General features: G+C 40.8%; 1 protein-coding gene across 1 annotated transcript; it reads left to right on the forward strand.

The window, feature by feature from the left end:
• Window positions 1–449: 449 nt before the first annotated feature.
• On the forward strand, window positions 450–14839 carry snx25 (sorting nexin 25). Its single transcript, XM_026330523.2, has 22 exons — window positions 450–642; window positions 843–1556; window positions 2199–2283; window positions 5925–6141; window positions 7043–7215; window positions 7687–7873; window positions 8378–8448; window positions 9111–9301; window positions 9528–9659; window positions 9975–10124; window positions 10344–10469; window positions 10580–10738; window positions 10971–11102; window positions 11263–11400; window positions 11841–11954; window positions 12494–12571; window positions 12679–12762; window positions 12880–12997; window positions 13149–13215; window positions 13481–13662; window positions 13774–13874; window positions 14003–14839. Exons 2-22 carry the CDS (start codon window positions 1059–1061, stop codon window positions 14066–14068), a joined length of 3069 nt encoding a protein of 1022 aa, XP_026186308.1. The 5' UTR covers window positions 450–642; window positions 843–1058; the 3' UTR covers window positions 14069–14839.
• The last annotated feature ends 631 nt before the right edge of the window (window positions 14840–15470 follow it).

A 15470-nucleotide genomic window follows, 5' to 3' on the forward strand; every position in this document is an offset into this window, starting at 1 on the left:
TCTGTGAAATTAGGCTAGCTGAGGATGCAATGGTTGAAACATAATTTGTCCTTACTACAAAAGCCAACTTTTATTTAAACGCTGGTCTGGGTCTGGACCCCTGCCATAGGGAGTCTCTTCCCCCGGCCTAAAAAGAACCGGGCCGATCACCGCCGTTTTTCTGCAATCGATTTTACGCCCGAGTTGTCCAATCAGATTTAAACAAACCTTGGACATACACACTGACTCGGTTGTCACATTTCTCAACACCAGTCCTGGCTGGGGCGTATTTCCTTTGTAACGTCATTAATTACAGCGAACGTGTAGGAGAGGTTTGATCTGGTGATGTACTAAAATAAAATCTGCGGCCGTCCCGGTTGGTGGCGTTTCCCAGTTTTGCCACAGCAACGTTCAGACAACCTCCACCCACCGCGCACTCGGATCGTCTTACGAAATAAAACAAGCACACCCTGGTGTGGGACGGCGTTGATTGGCTGACAGCTGGAGCTCCAGGAAAATAACAGATACTCGTTTCTAATCTGTCGGGACTGAGATTATTTATCGCTGTTTATTCTACTTGGAAACTGTCATGCGAAACCTGTGACAGCCTGTTTACAGAGAGGACGGTGTAGAGCTGTTGTCGAGCCCCTCGTTTAGGGATAGGTATGTGACGACAAACTAACATTAGCTGTTGTTGTGCTAGCTTAGCCTTAGTAGCGTTGGATGTCACCGCCTGGCTCCGACTCCATCTGTCATGCTTTTGTTAGTGCCTTTGGCTTATTTCGGCTTCTAGTTTAGCCTCCTGCTAGCGCTGTTCGTTAGCAACAATCACTAAGTTACCCTTCCGCCTGTTTGTCTCCAAGGTGACGGTGGTAGTTCCTCCATCCATCCCGTCTCCCTGGGGTGTTCTCTGTCTGACTGCGGGTGGGTGTCAGCTCCTGTCGTCTTTAGCAAGACCGCTGCCCTGTTCTCCTGATGACTGCGCCGACGGGGCTCCGTGCATGTGGCCGTCGGTCGGACGGATGCTAGGAGCGGGAAAACGTAGAGCTGTGGGCCGGTGAGGAGATGTCCGAGCGGGTATGCATCTTCTTGGAGACGGGGCTGTAGTCGAGGGAGTAGACGAGTGCACACGGTATACCTGTCGCTGGGACCTGCCTTATCGACTAGCGGAGCAACTTTTCAGCCTAACCAGGAGTGGTACATATATGGATGGTGGGGTCGCAGTATGCCCCCCCCCCTCAACTACGATTACACCGTTGACTGGAGGAACTCACAGCACCGAGGGACAAGAGGGGCCCATGTCCGCGACCTCCACCTCTTCTACCAGCGCCACTTTCCAGTTCGTCCCAGCTTTCTGCATGGGCGTGGTGGCAGCAGTAGTATTTCAGCTGGCCTGGGGGGGCTTGACCCTCACCTCTTTCTTCTTGAAGCTGTTCATTTATGTTTCATTCGCCCTACTGTGTTTCCTGGCTGGGAGCTTTGTTCTGCTCGTCCGGAAGAGTCCTCTCAAAGCCAGCTCCTTTGACAGAGACAGAAGGCAGTCAGGTGCAAGGCAGGAGTTTTTCAACAAGCTCATGGTAAGATCCTGGTATCTGCCTGACCCCTGTGTAGCTCCGTGTCATCAGGAGACATTCTCCAGTACTGCTGGAATCCACTGATAGACACAAACCTGTCATCTCTACTGTTACCTCACTGACATTTACCCATAACTTTTACATGTCGGGTTAATGGTGTCTCAAATCAAATGTTTTCAGTTTTGCTCACATAAGTGTCTTCCTTTGCTCCTCTCATCTATTTCCCTCCTGCTCTATCTGTCTCCCCTTTTTCATCTGCTGTCTTGGCCCCCAATGTGTTTTCTATAACTGATGAGGCAGAGTTATGCTGCTGGATTTAGATTAATGCACACACATATCTGGTGATTTATTCTTCAAGCAAAGCGATAGTGTCCTGTTAACTGCTGGTAGCTGCCTTCCCAGCAGCTCCTGTTGTGTGCTGATGACTTGTTGATGTTGACAATGGAGGAATATTGTCACACGTTGTATGAGCTATGACAAGTTTGGCCTGTCGTATTTTTCAAGCTATTATGCTTGTCAGACACACAGCTCTCAATCTTTTCTTCCTTCCCTTCCTGTTGTTGCCCATTATTTCCTGATTTTTATGCTGTTGTCCCCATCTGTGATTGATTTGAAAAGAAGTGATCTGATGCTCTTGTTTTTCAGGCTCGCTTTTTGGTGCCGACTCAGGAGTCAAGTCAGAGCAGAAGGGTGGTAGTGTCTCACAATGTGGACAAAACTCTGAAGGAAGGTAAAGGATCACATTAGACGTTTTAGGGGTTTTCTGCCCGTCTTGTGTCCAGATTTCCGTATACACACACAAACTCTGTGGCTTTTGGTCAGCTTTCTAGGTTTTTGATCACTGTAACGTACTAACTGTAGTACACTCTGTACAGACAGTGTGGTGCAGCTGAGTTTCATAGGTACAACAACCTAAAAGGTAAGTCTAATCCAACCTTTCTTCATGAAGGTGATAATGTTCAGTTTGTGTTCACACTGTCTTAGGGAATGGTTGATTCAACTGTATGATAATTTTATGAAGCTGTAGTTTGTGCATCTATTAAACTGCACTGTTTCAGTTACTTTGACAAAATATTAGAGACTTGTGACAGTATAACACAATACAGTTCAACAGCAGCACAAACCATATCTTATAAAGTCCACATGGAAGGACTATAGTGGGTACGGAAAGTATTCAGACCCCTTTAAATTTTTCACTCTTTGTGTCATTGCAGCCATTTGCCAAAATCAAAAAAGTTCATTTTATTTCTCATTAATGTACACTCAGCACCCCATCTTGACAGAAAAAAACAGAAATGTAGACATTTTTGCAAATTTATTAAAAAAGAAAAACTGAAATATCACATGGTCATAAGTATTCAGACCCTGTGCTCAGTATTGAGTAGAAGCACCCTTTTGAGCTAGTACAGCCATGAGTCTTCTTGGGAATGATGCAACAAGTTTTTCACACCTGGATTTGGGGATCCTCTGCCATTCTTCTTTGCATATCCTCTCCAGTTCTGTCAGGTTGGATGGTGAACGTTGGTGGACAGCCATTTTCAGGTCTCTCCAGAGATGCTCAATTGGGTTTAGGTCAGGGCTCTGGCTGGGCCAGTCAAGAACAGTCACAGAGTTGTTCCGAAGCCACTCCTTTGTTATTTTAGCTGTGTGCTTAGGGTCGTTGTCCTGTTGAAAGATGAACCTTCGGCCCAGTCTGAGGTCCTGAGCACTCTGGAAGAGGTTTTTCTTCCAGGATATCTCTGTACTTGGCCGCATTCATCTTTCCTTCAATTGCAACCAGTCGTCCTGTCCCTGCAGCTGAAAAACACCCCCACAACATGATGCTCCCACCACCATGTTTCACTGTAGGGATTGTATTGGGCAGGTGATGAGCAGTGCCTGGTTTTCTCCACACATACGCCAAAAAGTTCAATCTTGGTCTCATCAGACCAGAGAATCTTATTTCTCATAGTCTGGGAGTCCTTCATGTGTTTTTTGGCAAACTCTATGCGGGCTTTCATGTGTCTTGCACTGAGGAGAGGCTTCCGCCGGGCCACTCTGCCATAAAGCCCCGACTGGTGGAGGGCTGCAGTGATAGTTGACTTTGTGGAACTTTCTCCCATCTCCCTACTGCATCTCTGAGCTCAGCCACAGTGATCTTTGGGTTCTTCTTTACCTCTCTCACCAAGGCTCTTCTCCCACGACTGCTCAGTTTGGCTGGACGGCCAGGTCTAGGAAGAGTTCTGGTCGTCCCAAACTTTTTCCATTTGAGGATTATGGAGGCCACTGTGCTCTTAGGAACCTTGAGTGCTGCAGAAATTCTTTTGTAACCTTGGCCAGATCTGTGCCTCGCCACAATTCTGTCTCTGAGCTCCTTGGGCAGTTCCTTCGACCTCATGATTCTCATTTGCTCTGACATGCACTGTGAGCTGTAAGGTCTTATATAGACAGGTGTGTGCCTTTCCTAATCAAGTCCAATCAGTTTAATTAAACACAGCTGGACTCCAATGAAGGAGCAGAACCATCTCAAGGAGGATCAGAAGAAATGGACAGCATATGAGTTAAATATGAGTGTCACTGCAAAGGGTCTGAATACTTATGACCATGTGATATTTCAGTTTTTCTTTTTTAATAAATTTGCAAAAATTTCTACATTTCTGTTTTTTTCTGTCAAGATGGGGTGCTGAGTGTACATTAATGAGAAATAAAATGAACTTTTTTGATTTTGGCAAATTGCTGCAATGACACAAAGAGTGAAAAATTTGAAGGGGTCTGAATACTTTCCGTACCCACTGTATTTCTTGCAGCACTGTAGAGATATTAGGCTGCATTAGGTGTAAATAGTAAAAGTGTCCATTTCTGTTTCAGAAGGTATTCAGCACAATAAAAACTGTACCAGTGATATTATATGCAACATGGCACAAAAAGCAATCCCACAGTGCATTTCTTGTAATTGCCTTAGGTGTCCGAAATCAAAATTATTCAGTTATTATATTTTTTTCTTGTCTTTATAGATTGAAATAGAGCTTTCACAGTCCTCATCAGTATTCTTTTCACTGTGAGTGAATGTCTAAGATGTTTGATTGGCAAAATGTTCAACTTCTCTTTTTGAGAAAACTGCTGACTGATGGGAGCTTTCTTTTTGTCAATTACTATGTCCCGTCACTGGTCACTCCCACTCATACTGGATTGCAAAAGTCCTGGTCATAAACCACCACTCACACTTTTGATTTTATTCCGCATAGGACTTTACATTGACTTTCATTAATTTCCAGGATGGACGGGTATGCAATAGACCATGTGTACAGAAAAAAATCTACATAGTAGATTTACAGTATGGACATTATAACCCTTACCCAAAACCTAACCTTGAACCAAATTGTCATTCTAAATAATTTACATGATGCGGACAGTGTCTGGTGCGTGCTCACACATACACAGGCACAGTCAGTGGGACAATATATCTGGCTGCCAGGTAACAGATGGCTCGAGGATTTAAAACAGTGTGTATTTGCACATGCTCCCATGTGTATTTTGAGAAGGTTCTTTGGTTATAATGTGATAAGATTGACATGGTTAGGGTTGTGGTCAATGCCTTTTCCCTTCTTTGTCATTGGCTTACAAGACAAGTTTCTTAGATTTGCCTTCCAAAGAAAACACTGCTTGATATTGATCAAATCTGGAAGGTGATTTGGCAGTAGTATCCTAAATTTTTTGGACTGAGACGTAATCAACTAATTTGCATTCTACTACCAAAACACTTACCTTTCTCATCCTTCCATGCACTGATTTTTGGGTAGCTCGAGGTTGTGCACTTCTCCGATCCACAGTTTAGTACAGGACTGATTCACAAAGGTAGCTACATATAACACCTCCAGCCAATAAAGTCATTATTTCAACTAACGTGCATGTCTCTGTACCCAAATAGACACTTTCAGAATGTGTAGAAGAGTATTCTTTGGTGCAGTAAATGGAAAAAAACGTCACATGTATTCTTTCCAAAGCATATGTTGTTGAAATTGTATTGTAGAAAAGAAGATATGCCTACCACACAATATACATAGTGCCAATATTCTGTATATAATCATAATAAAAGGATAGTGTGATTTGAAAGGAAATTCAACTGGTTTAGCTCAGATTCAGTGAACAGATCATTAAAATTCCCTAGACTTGATGTTATTGTAAGGTCACATGTAATACCACTGTCTGCTTCAATTCAGTTATCTCTGTAAAAGATGTTACAATCAACAGATCAAAAAAGTACCATTTATAATTTTTATAGACTTAAAGAAGTATGCTGTGTTATACAAGGAAAGAACACAAATATTGATTGCAGTTTTCATCTTATGTTACAAATTATATTCAGGTTCTCCCTCTCTGTTCTCTTCCTAGTATTTGACTATGCCTACAGAGACTACATTCTGTCCTGGTATGTCCCTTTGAGCCGTGATGAGGGCCAGTTGTACTCCATGCTGTCAGAGGACTGGTGGCAGATGGTTGGACAGTTGAGATCAAGGCTCACTGACATAGACCTTGTCAATGTAGTATGTTATGACAGCATCCGGATCCTACACACACACTTCACAGACCTTAAGGCTGCATCTGCAAGGTACACACATAAACACATTGTGAGTAGTTAAAACCACATAAGCTTAGGTGCTGTCTAGAAATCCTGTGGGAAATCCAGTAAACTAATGTTTTTTTAGAGTTGTAATGGTGGTTCTAATACGGTTCAGCTGGCACTTTTGAGTAGTTTCCTTTGCACAGAGCTATGAGTCACTGTGGTCTAAGAGAAAATATGTACAGTGGGGCAAAAAAGTATTTAGTCAAAAAAAAAGTGGGAGAGAGAGATTCTTTAAAAATCAGGCAATGTGATTTTCTGGATTTTTTTTTTTTTCCTCATTTTGTCTCTCATAGTTGAGGTATACCTATGATGAAAATTACAGGCCTCTCTCATCTTTTTAAGTGGGAGAACTTGCACAATTGGTGGCTGATTAAATACTTTTTTGCCCCACTGTATCACCTTGATTTGTTACTGAAACATTTCTCTACTAGACAGGGTACAATTATGGCAGTTTGGTAAAGCATAAATAACATTAGAATCCTCCACATGCACTCTCGTTGTCTCCTGGCAGTATCTGCCAGGTACACTTACACAAAGGCTTATAGATAGACAGAGTGATGATTCACACATCGTCGGTTTTCATTATCCTGGCAAGTCAGGTGAGGGTTATAATTTGATCACACAACAGAGATGTCTGACTGCCCTCATCTTCAGTAGTTTTGGAAGTATGTAGCAGCAGTGTGCTTTGCTCAAGCTTTACAAGCCAAGATTGTGAGATGTCACACAGCTGAATATGAATAACAATGGTAGAGTTAGCTATGTGATTCAACTTGCATGTCATAATAGAATCTGACAACTATCTCTGCCAGAATAACATTTCAAATTCACGCTGTCTCTTTCAGTTTGTCTCAGTCTTTATCTGTGTTTCTCCCATGTGCATGCTCAGACCAGAGGAGTGTGCTCGGCCATTTCCTCTCCACCCCTGTTTGGTCGGTCCAGACTCAGAGCTGGCCTTCCTGCGCTGTGTAGCCAGAATACTCCTGCTATGTCTGCTGCCACAAAAGGATGCCAAGTCACATACACTACGCTGCTGCCTCACAGAAGTCATCACCACTAAAGGTACTGTGTGTGTGTTTTTCCAACATTGTTTGCAGGGGATCTGACCTTCCTCATCTGGTCACCACTGTGTAAATTGTATTTTAGGGTGGCAAGTTGGTTCAGTATTAGGGTAGTGTTAGGTTAAGGTTATTGTAAGGGTTAGTCTTGTTAATTACACCAGTTCTGTTTGTCATAAATTGTAATAGAAATGTAAGGGCTTATTGTGTAGTATTTATTACATTATTTATATCAGATTAAAATATGCATTATCTTGATATGTATGGCCACTTTATTACACTATCATTTGATAGTCTTCAACAGGAGAATTTAATTACCTTTTTGTGAAGAAGAAGAAAATCAAGTAACGGTAATTCTGTCCTCTGTATCCCTCAAAAATATGTGATGCTAAACTAAGAGACAGTGCCAGTGAAAGTTTAGACTTGGGGCGAATTATAAAAAGCCTGAATATGCCATTTATATCTTTATATCCAGTGTTGAAGCCTCTGGTAGAAGTGCTCAGTGATCCAGACTCCATAAACAGGATGCTGTTGTCTCAGCTGGAGCAGAGGGAGCAGCAGGCTGAGCAGCAGAAGAAAGCCTACACCTATGCTGCCTCCTATGAAGACTTCATCAAACTAATATCAACATCTACTGATGTCAATTTCCTTAAACAACTCAGGCATGACACTTCTAGCACACAGCAACATACTGTATATATCTGAGATAAAGTGGAACTGTCCTGTATATGCAGACTTTCTCACAGGAACCATACTGTATGTATAAACAAACATGTTAACCAGACAGTGCTAACAAGTAGTCTGTCTGCTGCTGTGGAGTTACCATGGGAACAGACAGTGTCTCTGCCCTAATGGTAATATCTGCAGTAGTTATGATACTTCTAAAACATCTTTTTAGTTTGAGAAACACTTCTGGCATGTTGGCGATATGTTTTATCAATATATGAAAAGATGGATTCAATTTCCCCCCATGTTTATGTACCACAATTACTATGCATATAATATTGCAAAATGTTGTAGGTTGCAAAATATGATGTATCAGAGTGTATTTATAACGGTATGCGTACAATTACTTACTAACAAGTGCTGTGTTTATTCATCCAAGACAGCCATTTAAATTTTATCAACTTGATCATAGCAACTTTTTACTCTGTCTTTCTTTGTAGGTATCAGATAGTGGTGGAGATCATACATGCCACAACCATCAGCAGCCTGCCTCAGCTCAAGAAACAGAAGGGTACAACAAACTACAGTGCCCCGCATGGCTGCATTTATCGACTCATTCAGTCTTCAAATTTCTCGTAATTTAAGCACCGACTGTTTTCCAAAACAATTTCAAATCCACTGCAGCTAGCAACACCTAGCTGGTCTGCTGCTAATACGCCCTCTAGGGAAATATTAATTACATATCAATACAACAGTTGTACAATTCCCACTTTTCTTGGTGGTGCAGGTTATTAGCTTACAAAATAATGTAGTTAATTTTCAGTTTTTTCCTCAGTTCAGTGAAATGAACCTAAACTCTAAAGCCAAAAAGATTAGAGGTAGACTGATTACTGATGGAACCCATTTCAACCATGTAGAAATAAAATGGATTACTTTTGTTGATAATCGAATTATTTCCAGGTAGTTTTGGCCTACATATAGCAAGTGATATTATAGTATATTCACATCTATCAAAATCAACATGAATGAACTTGGCTTTTGCTAGCTACTATGCTTGGTTGAAAAGATTTTATATTCTGTTCTCATTTTAAAAGTGTAATATAAATAAAGCTATATTTATGTTAGCAACATTGAACAATTTTATCTTGGTGGTTCAGTGGGTCCACAAGAGGTATTAGTGTTATGTGTTATTGTGTGACCTTTACGCTTTTCTTTCAATCACCTTTCCCTCAGAGCGAAAAGGTAAGGAGTCAGCAGCTATGAAGGCAGACCTGCTGAGGGCCAGAGATATGAAACGCTACATCAATCAGCTGACTGTTGCTAAGAAACAATGTGAGAAGCGGATCCGACTACTTGGTGGACCAAACTATGAAAACAATGAAGAAGGAGGGGCTGATGATAGTGATGAGCCTCATAGTCAGAAGGTAAGATTCACAACGTTGACGATGCAGCTTGTTTGGCTTTTGGTTGGAAAGGGGTTATGCAAAGACTTGTGACTGTAACTTTTTTTTAAATATGTCTAATTAGAAGTTGTGATTGCTTTATTATTGTAAAGCGCATGCCATTAATATAACCGTGAGTGAGAATTGGTGCTTTGGATTAAAGCATATATTTTAGATTTTGTGTTTTTCTCCCATCCCCCTTATCCAGATTCTCCAGTTTGATGACATCATGTGTAATCCAGGTTACAGGGAGCATTTCAGAGTTTACATGGAGAGAGTTGATAAGAGAGCTCTGATTAGCTTCTGGGAACTGGTGGAAACACTGAAAACTGCCAACAAGGTGATCAGTACACACATTTCAGAGAGTTTAGACCAACAAAGCTAGTAGCAGATAATGTAATGAATGACATGTTTTTCTATTACAGAAGTAGTGTGTTGTGCCTGTGCTGGGCCTGGGTTTTATTTTAGCACAGCAGTGAAAAATGATAGTTTTGTTTTCAGAACATACAGTAGATTGTATCAGCAACCATCATTCACACTTGTAGTACTGTCAATACAAAAATGTATGTCTGTACTGTGCAGTTAGGTGTATAGAACAACACGTAGCAGAAGAAAACACTCGAGTAAGTAGTGTTGTCGATGTGTGTTTTGACAGAATGAGGTACCCCAGATAGTTGGGGAAATCTACCAGAAGTTCTTTGTGGAGAATAGAGAGATTCCAGTGGAAAAGTTTCTTCTCAAGGAGATTCAACAGAGTCTTGTGGGGAACAGAGGAACACAAGTCTTTGTTAGGCTGCAGGAACAGGTAACTGCAGGTGTTGTTGTGTTGCCTGAAGCAGTTACTGTTTGGCCTTAGCAGAATGATAATCAGACTAGTCAAAATTACTGCTGGGAAAACTTGTACTAAATATTTCATTGACAGTTGCCATAGGTGTAATAACAGTGGTATTCTTATAATCCACAGTGGTTGAGATATGTTTTTTCCAGTTTTCCAGTTTTTCTGTGGTTTTTACACATTTTCTAGGTGGCTGAAACGATGAGAGAACGCTACTACCCCTCCTTCCTGGTGTCTGACCTCTATGACAGGATGATCAGGCGAGATGAGCAGCACACCCAATCACAGTGTAGCACTGAGGGAAAGGAGGAGGGGGTCAGAAACACACATAGATGAATAACACACATGCAAACACACGAGTGCTCTTCTTTTTGTCATTCTTTTTGTGCCACCATCGGTTCTTCTTTGTCTCACTCTGTGTGCAGTGTCAAAACCTAGATGCAGGAGTGTGTGATGAAGGCAGTAAAGGAATCAATGAGCAGGCCAGCTATGCTGCTACTAAACTCCGTCAACTCCACGATAAACTGGAGTACAAGCGACAGGCCCTGGGCTCTATACAGAATGCACCGAAACCAGACAAAAAGGTAACCAAGTATTACAATATTCCCTCCAAAGGTTCATGGCAAGATGGCATAAAACACATGAAGTAGTTAATGAGCACATCCAACTTGTCTGCGGTGTCAAGATTAACTTATTGTTAATATCTTCAAAAAAAAAAAAAAACTTGTTACAACTTGTTGTTTGTCCTAATGGAATGTCTTCATTTAACAAGAGTTTCCATGCCTGTTTAAATGTGTCTCTTGTGTGTGTTTATAGATAGTGAGCAAACTTAGGGAAGAGATTGGAGCCATGGAGAGAGAACACAGTGAACTCCAGCAACATATCACCAGGACTGACTGGTGGTGTGAAAACCTGGGGCACTGGAGGGCTACTATTACTACTGCTGAGGTAATATTTCACTATCCTCCTTTTCACTTGGCATCAGCATGCTTTGTGATGTATCAGACTGCAATCAGTTGGAATAAAAATGTCTGACTAAAGATAATTTTGTGGCCTAATTTTTTTATTGGTATAGTTGCTGAAACTTGTGTGTTTGTGTGTGTGTTAGGCTGCAGAAGAAGGTGGGGAGACTGTAGCTTGCTACAGTGTGTGTGTTAGCCTGGTAGGAGAGGAGACAGCCAACAGTCGCTGGACTGTCCAGAGGAAACTCATTGAATTCCAGATGTTGCATCGCAAACTCACTGAGGTAGCACAGAACCAAACCTGCACATGTATGGATATGTGTGTTGTTTCACTGAACAGTCATCTGTTCACTTTATACCTATGCTGCATTACTACAAGTTCAGAAATGTCTCAGCAGCTGGCTTGCTGTTTAAATGCATCACCGCTCCTCCACATTAAAGCAAATTGTATGTCACCGTAGCACAGGGGGAGAAACTCTCCATCTGGCACTACAGCAAAAAGGCTGTTAAAAACAATCTCTATATTGATTTGATGATTTGATCTCACTCTCATGGCAGTGAAATTTGGGGAGCTGATACTTTTAGTCAGTAAATTAACTGTATATTCATTATACTTGTTAATGTAGTTTTTGCATTTATTTGCAAAAACAGCAGAGTGAACCAGCAGTCTGTTATTGCTGTTATTTTTGTCATATTTTAAACAATGTCTTTCTCTCCAACTTAGTGTTTTCCATCACTGAAGAAACTTCAGTTACCATCACTCAGTAAACTTCCCTTCAAGTCTCTTGACCAAAAGTTTTTAGACAAGAGCAGAGTTCAGCTCAATGCCTTTCTTGCGGTAAGTGATCATGTACAGTTGTAGTACATTACACTGCAGTGATTACTGACTTAACAAGAGGATAACTTCAGTGAGTATACCCTTTTCTCTAACTAAGGAGGGTTATAAGTTCTTCTCTTAATGTGTCTGTGTAAACACTTGTTAACTTGAACGTAAAGCCGCTCGAATGTAAATAGGCTAAAGCAGCGTTTCCCAACCCTTTTGTGTGGCATATTGCCCAACTCGTCAGATAAACTAAAGCGGCCTTCCATTAGCACCACTCGTCATGTTCCATATATGTTCATTTAAGTTGATTTTAAAAAGGATGTTACTTAACACTTTTAATTATATGACAATAGATATTGCTCCACCCTTTTTATACAGCTTAATGGTCGGTGTTTAGGTTGGTTTGGTGAAATTTGCATTTGTAGAACTACCTCCAGTGGTAGTGATGGGCATCATTGCTCTAGACTCTACAATGCCCAGCTCTATGCCCACGCTTCTGGTTTCTAACACCAGCTAGACCATGCAGTTGTTCAGCTTTGTGTATGGGTTTGCAGCGTCTGCTGACAGATGAGCGATTGTGTCAGTCAGAAGCTCTCTATGCGTTCCTCAGCCCATCCCCAGAGCACCTCAAGGTAATCAATTTTTCATACTTTTGTTTATGTATGTATGTTTTGTTTGTGGATTGTAGATTTACAGTGATATATATTATATATATATATATATTTGTAATGTTTTGAAGGTGATGTCGATCCAGAAAAAATCATCTTTCTCTCTGGCTTCCTTCCTGGAGAGGCTCCCTGGAGAATTCTTCTCCCACCCTGAGGTATACATTCAGGCATTGCTGCTAAAAAAACAGTACACTGTGAAATGTCAAAGCACTCTAGCTGTCCTACATCCCCATTTGGATTATGTGTTTGCTGTGCGTAACTGCTGTCTATAGGAGGATGCGGATGATGACAGTGACCTGTCAGACTATGGCGATGACGTGGATGGAAGGAAAGAGGCACTGGCTGAACCCTTCTTCATGCTCATAGGAGAAATCTTTGAACTCAGAGGAAGTGAGTTAATTTTTTGTTTGTATATACAAATGCACAATACTGTAAAATTACTGTACTGGTAAAATTACTGATTGATAATGAAGTTTCACCTTTACTGTGCTAAACAATCATGGTTTCTAACTTTATCTGATAAGTCTATCTGTCTGCTCAGTGTTTAAGTGGGTGAGGAAGACTCTAATTGCACTAGTCCAGGTGACATTTGGACGAACTATCAACAAGTAAGTATTGGCAAATTACATTTTAATGAACTATTTCAAAAACATCAATGCAGAACAAATAACAGCTAATTTGTTTGAAGTAATTTGAATCCAGTCAACCAGTTACAGAATATAAGAGACCTCATTTATTATTTATTGTTTTACTGTGTTTTCTTAATCTGTTTTTTAGGGCTACAGAATATAACATGTAATATGATCACTTCTATTAAAATATACATTTTTCTAGCATTAGCTGTGGGATGACATCTCCTATGCGTTTGTACAGACAGATCCGGGACACTGTGAACTGGATCTTCTGTGAGCAGATGTTGGTGTGTTACATCACTGTATTCAGGGACACCTTCTGGCCCGATGGGAAGTTGGCACCACATGTCAAGGTCCGAACTGACTCTGAACGCAGTGAAACTAAGGAACGGGCTCAACAGAAACTCCTTGACAATATTCCAGGTAGCAAGTGAAGCACAAGTAAACCTGACAAGTAGATGTTAAGCTTATGAACATCTTGAATGTGGATTGGCTGAACTTTTTACTTTGTTTTTATGTGATCTTTTCTGTCAGATGCACTAGTAAATCTAGTTGGTCAGCAGAATGCCCGTTATGGAATCATTAAGATCTTCAATGCCCTGCAGGAGGCTAGCGCCAATAAACATCTACTCTATGTAAGAACATGTCAAACAATGGCTTTGTCAAAAAAAAAAAAAAAAAAAACAGATGTCATAGAATTTAGTTTACAATATGTATGAACCACTGCAATCTTTAAATGATTTTGTATCACTCTCCTTGTTAGGTGTTGATGGAAATGTTACTCAAGGAACTGTGTCCTGAACTCGGCATGGAGGTGGACAGCATCTGAACATGCACACACTGTCTTGGGAAGGCTCTGCTTGTTCAACTTTCAGGCCTTTATGTAGCTGACCAATCATAAACTGCCAAGCAGGACAGGGAGATTCTGGCCTTTATAGTTACACCTCAGACAGAAAGCTGAGTTGGTCGGAGCTGACACATGCTGATCTTGATGGTAAAACTTTGCTCTAAAAAGCTGGGCTGACAAAAGACCAAAAGGGGCTGATGTATGACTTTGTTGTAGTAGAGATCTTTGCCTGTCAGAATGTGGGGAAAAAACACTTGATTTTGTCTTATTTAGACAGCAATATGATTAGACAGATCACATTTGTACCAAAATGTCCACATTCACACAAGAACAGATTGTGTTTCTGACACTGTGTGATCCGTGTGGGCAGTTTGTTTTTTATTGTCAGTAGCACTGAACCATCAGATCTACATCACAGTGAAATGAAATGATATCTTTTGTTGCTCTGTAAATTGTTAGGGTCTATAGATTACCAAGCAGAATGACAGTTTGTCAAAGTAAAAAACTTGTTTGCTCATCAATTTCCAGATCTGATAATCTATAGACCTTGATTAAATGCAGCAAAGACAGTTGAAGTTCTTAAAGGTGATAAGTGTGTATGATTGCCCATAGAGCCCAGAACATTCCTCCTACACACAACCTGAGCAGCAGCATTTGTGGTCTGTGATTCTTGTTAAGGCTTATAATTGTGCAATATAATGTAATGTAAAAGTCATTGTGATGATTTTATTTATGATTATTATTGATAGATTTTATTTTTACCAAAAATTGTTTAGAGAGTGTTTATATAAGCAATAAATTGCAAACAAAATGTTGCTGTGGCATTTTTATTTCTTAAAATGACATTTTTTTTGGTAACTGAATTATCCACAATTAATTATTACCCATAAATAATGTAAAAATATATTGTGAATATCATTAACACAGATTGTCCTTGTTGATTCATTTTTCCGAAGCTAAAATATTAGATTAGTTACTTCAAAGGGTTTATTGAATCTAGTACGATGTGTACAAAGCTTGAAAGTGTAAAAGTGCCCCATTTCCATAGGCCTATGCTCCAACAGGCCCCCCAAGTCTTCCATAGAACATGTGTTCCTCAGACGTCGGTTGAGTCATAAGGGGGGTGGGCGTGAACAACGTCTAGACTCCAAAATCTGGTCGGAGTCTCTGTCAATATGTTTACCGGGGGCGGTTATGGGTAGGAAACTAAACACCTGGAAGGCTAAATCCTGAAGAGTCTGACAGTCCAAGAATAACATCTGTAATTTGCCGGCACAACATCCTTCCAGTACTAGAAACTCTGCAAACAGGGTGGAGAGTAACAGACTGGAGCTGTGCTGTTCACTGACAAGAGCATGTGTGACTAATGGGAGGAAGACTACAG

The sequence above is a fragment of the Mastacembelus armatus genome, chromosome 10 (genome assembly GCF_900324485.2).
Source record: "Mastacembelus armatus chromosome 10, fMasArm1.2, whole genome shotgun sequence".
NCBI classification, from domain to species: domain Eukaryota; kingdom Metazoa; phylum Chordata; class Actinopteri; order Synbranchiformes; family Mastacembelidae; genus Mastacembelus; species Mastacembelus armatus.